The sequence below is a fragment of the Notothenia coriiceps genome, unplaced genomic scaffold (assembly GCF_000735185.1).
Source record: "Notothenia coriiceps isolate Sejong01 unplaced genomic scaffold, NC01 NC01_scaffold00015930, whole genome shotgun sequence".
Lineage (NCBI taxonomy): Eukaryota > Metazoa > Chordata > Actinopteri > Perciformes > Nototheniidae > Notothenia > Notothenia coriiceps.
The window spans coordinates 129,129-135,273 of NW_011348631.1; the positions used below are offsets into that span (position 1 = coordinate 129,129).

Here is a 6,145-nt window from a genome sequence, read left to right on the forward strand (position 1 = left end):
TTTCTCTTGTTGCACCAGCAGGTTTATTGCTGCTACTGTACCTCATCACTTGCCTGCTGTTGTCTTGGGGGCTTGTTATTGTCATTGCTCATCTCGAATTCAGACTACCTCCTCCTGTGCATGAAGGAAATACTGTACAAGAAGAGGGGGAAATGTAGGGGTGCCACTGTGTGTGATTCTATTACAAAAAGGCCCTTATGCAAAGGAAAACCTACAAATGATGTGTAAAATCATGTGTATGTGTCCCATTGATTAATTAGGTTAAGATTAAAGTCTCTGGTAATGAATATAAGTCAATGCAAAGTACTTAGTTACAAAAACAAGTTGTGCGTAATTTTGTGCGTTTGATGATTCACAGTATATCTGTTTTTTTCTGCATATGCACAATCTAAACAATATTATAAAAATCAAGAAATTACCTTTTTATTGAAAAAGTAAATGTAGTGTAATTCAATAGATCATATAGTTCTTTAAAATGTTTTCTGTTAACTCTTTTTCAATATAGAATAAAGGACTTTTTTACATTTCTATTATTTTGTCACTTGTGTGGCTCCAATGATAACACTTGTAAAATTATGGAAAACTTGGAGAAAATGTTTCAATTGTATCTATTATGATACTACTAATTAAAAAATATGAGAATCTTTTAAAAGAAAATTATAGAAAATATATTGTTGAAGATCATTCTGTTATACCAATAATTCAATTAAACAAAGGCTATGGTTTCAAAGTTTTTATTCATCAAATTCCTGTTAACTATAGACAGACAGAGAGAAACATCATTGTTATAAACTATACATCCTCCTCATCCTCTTCCGGTGTCTTCACGTCCTCTCTTCAATTTCAATCAGACACTTGTCTCTTTTGCCCTCTCTTCCTCTCTCCGGCTCTGCATACTCTTCCTCTCTCCACAGTCATCTTGTTCACAGCTCCTCAGAGTGGAAAGCTGAAGGCCAGAGGACAAAATTAGGTGCTTATTATTCCAAGTTATTGCTAGAATAAATATTAAGATGAGACGCTACGAGCAAAAAACATTTTCATTTATGCACTGGTCAATTTTGAGAGTTTGGTCTATTTAGCTTTTCTAATTGAAAATACCCATGTTTATATCATCTTTTTATATCTACTTTTCAATTTTTCCCCTTAATTTACCAGGAGTAAGTACGGAAGAGGATTAGGGCCACATTAAAAAAAAAATTGTGAGGATTTAAAAAGATATATATATTTTGTTCTGAGAAAAAAATCAGAATTCTGACTTTAATCTCAGAATTCTGACTTTAAAGTAAGAATTCTGACTTTTTTCTCCCCAAAAAATTATGTTTTTTTGTTCTGAGGAAAAAGTCAGAATTCTGAGATTAAAGTCAGAATTCTGACTTTTTTCTCAGAACAATTTTTTTTTAAAATCTGGCCCTAATCCTCTTCCGTGAGTAAGCACTCGATAATGCCTCATTTGCATATTTAAATATAATATTTGAAAAGGCATGTAAACCAAATTTCCTCTGTGAAAACTATTTATTCGAATATGTCAAACAAGATATTTGAACCTGGAATTATCCAATGTTCTAACTCTTGTTGCAGACAATCCCTCATTAGAATACAAAAACATAACATTGCATACAGCTTAAATATTGCTTAAATGTCAGTATACAACTGAGAGAGTTTAAAAGTGATATATTTTGGGTAAAATATTTACCATATTCACTTGTAGTTTCTCTGTTTAAACACAAAAACTGCAATTTATTTTTGATAGTACCTGGCAAGCAGTATATGCTGCCAGCATAAAAACAGTCTGTCTTTCTGCTGTTGTTTTTACCTTGAAACTCTGTAGATGTACTTTTTCTAATATTTATAAAACAAAAACTCTCTGACTTACTACCTACTCAATCTTAATGAGAGCATCCATTAAATGCTGTTGTGAAATAAAAAGCACTTCAGTTCCAGTGAATTAGCAGACATTTTAATGGGCTGTTGGTTCTGTTAATTAAAGAAGGAAGACGAGATACAAGGTTTATTTTCTGCTTAATGTATTTTCCCAATTTAACATGAGCGGCGTCAAATTCATTATAACTCTGTTAGTGATGAAGACTGCTTCATTATTGACATTATATAGTGAGTTTGGATTATTATATAGTGAGTTTGGATTATCTTGATGAGCATAAACTTTGATTTTCAATGTATTTCCATGCTGATTTATAGTCTTTCTATATAACTAATTTCAATCATGATTTGGTGCATGTAAATGCCATGTCCTGAATAAGATGTAAGGCAGGATAATCATTTTATTCACGATATTAGTTAGACATGAAATGGTAAATTAGCATGAGGCGATTTTCTTACATGTGAGGGTTTCAGTAAGCTGGTGAATACCTTCCTCCTCATCATCAGGGGCTACCAAACTGACTGCAAAATTCCAAATCATCTCCAACCAGTCAGAGCTTTCCTGAGCAGTGACATCAGCGAGGACTCCTGCAGGGCTTGATTTGATTGGACGAAAACCACCTAAATAGAACACAGAAACAAACAATAGAATACAATACAACTAAATGCAAAGCAGACTTGTGTGGGATATCCAACATATTTTATTGAGTACAAATTAACTGAAGTTAACAGGGGTGGATACAATATTAGGGACACTAACTATGTCTAAAAAACAACTTTACACATCATTCAAATTCAAATTTTTTGATGTTTTTTCATGTGAATGTGTATTAATATTGTGTTTTATTCTAATGTTTAACTCTACGTGTTGCTACAAATTTTACCCCTGGGGACAAATTAGGCGTTTTGAATTTAAGTTAATTAAATTTGGTGCGGTTTCTTTTGTCCAAAAGCAACAGTGAACAAACTGGCTGTTCTATTTTTCTCATCTTTTTACCTATTTTGAATTCTGAAAATGTATGAATGGTTTGTGGTAGTGAGAATCAGGACCATAATAGGTAAAGCATGGAGAATGTTTGATTCTTAAATTACATCAGAGCAACTTTAAAGTGAGGGTTAAAACAGCATATACTTAATGAAGCACTAGGGAGTGAATGTGATGATGGCTTAAGAGTCTCTGCTTGCCTCTAGTCCGTAGAACTCTCTTGCCGATGGCAGAAGGAGGAGGGAGACCTAAGAGGAAAAGACACATAAACACGAGAAACACAACGTTAACAGAGACGCCATGATGGGAAGTGTAGAATAGAGTTTCCAGACAATCCATAACAAAAGATAAAGTCACCCAGAAGAACAATGATTTGTGGCATTCAATGTACTGCAAGTTTCAATCATTCACAGCCAGATATATAGTTTGATGCAATAATGGCAAACGTGATAAAAAAAGAAAACCAAACCAGCACCACTGCAGCTGTTAGGACTTACTGTATCTCGGATGACTTGAAGGACATGCTGGATGAGAACACAGCAAGAAACCGCAGAAGAAAAAAAAAGCATTTCAACATTACCAACACAGTTTCATCTGTATAACCACCGCTGGCATTGTTTGTCCCAATATATCTATAGTATACAACAAAAAAACTGTGTGTAGCAGTATTTCCAATCACTAAGTTTTGATTTTCACTCCAGTAGTCTCAAATGTGCACCTCAAACAAGTACCAAAAGGCCACTTCTGTTATGTGTTTATAAGTTGTGACTTGTGCCTTTACTGTATAATGGTTACTAGAATATTTAGTTATGCTTTATAGATCGGTCATAAGGCAATCATTTTAAAGGTCACCTATCATGCTATTTTTAGGCAATAGCATAGGTCTCAGATATATAAAAATATATGCAAAACATGTCTATGAAGTGTTTTGCTCAAAATATCAAACAGATCACCCATTCTAGCCATGCCTCATATATCCCTCTATTTCACTTCCTGTTTCAAAAGTGCTGATTTTATGTATAAAGCTTTAAAAAAGAAAAAAGGAGGGGACTGAGCTCATGCGGGATCCGGCAGCTACTGTCTAAACTAAATACTGCGGTGATGAAACGCCATATCATGGATTATCAAGGATTATTTCTGAAACAGTATGGATCTCAAAGGCTTTCTCTCTTGCCGGTTATACCACAAGGTGAGTTCCTTTTTATTTCCTGCTTCTTCACACACATGCTCTCCAGTACAGGTTAGCTCTGAGTGTTAGCGATGCTAATGTAAACACAGACCATATTACGTCAAAAACAGTCGGGCATTGTTTCTGATAGCAACTTTCTGATAGTGGCGTGGGTCCACATTTCCAATATTACGTCATATATCGTACGTAAATCTGGATCAGCTCCGTTGTACCCCCGTTTTTAGAGATTTGGGTACGGAGGAAAAGAGAGAGGGTTTTATTTGCTGACGCTGCGTGAGTTCCCTGACACATATTTACGTATAAAAGACATCAAAAAGTGCATTTTGCATGATAGGTCCCCTTTAATGGATTTTGTGTTGCCAGATTTTCACTTAACCTACTGCACTTCAATGGACTTGACCTCTTACCCTCATGGAAACAGCTGCAAAACACTCTACAGAAATATCTATTTATTGACAAAGTATTCAAATTTTAAAATGCACACTTTAAATCATGAATATCTATTAATTCCCTTGTTAGTTTTTAACAGGAAAGCCCTGTTGAAGTTAAGGATCTCTTTTTCAAGAGAGACCAGAGGCCTGTAAGCCGGATTTTCGTTTAGCGAGCTAACTTCAGGGAAAATTCTGGGTTTCCCGTCCTACGACGCTGGTTCTCTTTTTAGCGGGCTAGATCGCCGTGGTAACTTATGCTGAACGGCTAGCCTGGTCCGGAGCAGGTTAGGTTGCAGGCTAACGGCCCGTCCACACAGCAGCTTTGAAAAAATCTTGAAAATCTTGGAGGTGGGCGTGTCTGAAAGCCTGGGGATTTTTTGCGAGCAACGTGACCAACAACCAATCACATGAATCTCCCGCCCCGACATACAAAGCAATAGCAATGTTAAAACAAAGTAAACTGGATATAAAATCCCCAAACAGGCGAAAACCTACCAGTTTCACCCACTGTCTCTGCCACCTCCCTCCATGCCTCGTTCCTCCGGTTTGTATCCCGGTAAATAGTCTGGTCGTAAAGAACCGGGTGATTTGCTACCGTAATTTCTCGTTTGGAATATGAGGAAATGAACTGCGGTATGTCTCTCCCAGCTTACACGCGGTTTGATTGGCTAGCGCTTGTACTGTCAGATTTGCATAAGCGGGATTTGATTGGCTGACGCTTCCACCTCAGCTTCAAAAGTTGAACATTGCTCAACTTTTGAATCCTGAAAATCCTGGAAATCCTGGAAATCTTCGCTTTGCTTCTCCACAATGCAGTTTGGCGAAAAGCGAGGCAAACTGACGTCACCCCATTCAAAGTGAATGGGCAGAGAAGCGTTGGAAGATTTTTTTTAAAGCTGCTGTGTAGAGGGGCCGTAACGGCCACTACACGGCGGCGTGCGTTGTCGCTTGCCGGCAGGGGGGGGCTAAAACTCGACCAACAACCAATCACATGAATCTCCCGCCCCAGACACACAAGCACGCGGTTTGATTGGCTAGAGCTTACTGGCATATGATTCGATTGGCTGACGCCTCCATCGAGGCGTCAAAAGTAGAACATTGCTCTACTTTTGCAGCGAGCACCGCGAGAGGAGCTACGTCTTTGCTCCCACAATGCAGGTCGGCGAATCGTGACGTCACCCCATTCAAAGTGAATGGGCAGAAGCGTTGAAGCGGCAACGCACGCCGCCGTGTGTAGGGGCCGTAAGAGATCAACTCAGTGAAAGCACCACCTGCTGACCAATCAGAGCTCAGTATGCAGAGTTAAGGCGATCAAGTCATATTACAGGAGAAAGGAAATACAGTTTAAACTGCCGTTGCAGGAAAGACGGCCGGCAAAAATAACCGACTGTGTGAACGTGAAAATGAATAGAATATCACCTCCCATCTTCAGAGCAATCTGACTATTATAACATTAGCGTTAAGAAAGCTTACTTAAAATCTTGTCCAAACTATAAGTAACCGATTCAACAGTAACAATCTACGTAGCAGTCCGCGCCTCCGCGGCACTGTGAGTGCAGACGTCGATGTTCCCCATTATCATTCATATCAAATGAATGATATCACATCATAAGTATTCTATGTATTTCCTTATCTGAGTCAAGGCATTGCTTGAGCCGTATC

The 6,145-nt window shown here is 37.9% G+C and overlaps 1 protein-coding gene across 4 annotated transcripts in view; it reads right to left on the bottom strand.

Moving 5' to 3' along the window:
* Nucleotides 1–720: 720 nt before the first annotated feature.
* trdn (triadin) overlaps nt 721–6,145 on the bottom strand; it is a 16,394-nt gene continuing 10,969 nt past the window's right edge. For 2 of the 4 annotated variants that reach the window (XM_010775670.1, XM_010775668.1), the window contains 4 exons: nt 3,361–3,387; nt 3,064–3,111; nt 2,338–2,499; nt 721–946 (listed from right to left, as the gene is read on the bottom strand). In XM_010775670.1, the coding sequence (XP_010773972.1) occupies nt 924–946; nt 2,338–2,499; nt 3,064–3,111; nt 3,361–3,387 (260 nt within the window). In that variant the 3' untranslated portion in view covers nt 721–923. The remainder of the gene's footprint in view (nt 947–2,337; nt 2,500–3,063; nt 3,112–3,360; nt 3,388–6,145) is intronic. The other 2 variants (XM_010775669.1, XM_010775671.1) reach the window with 1 other exon arrangement.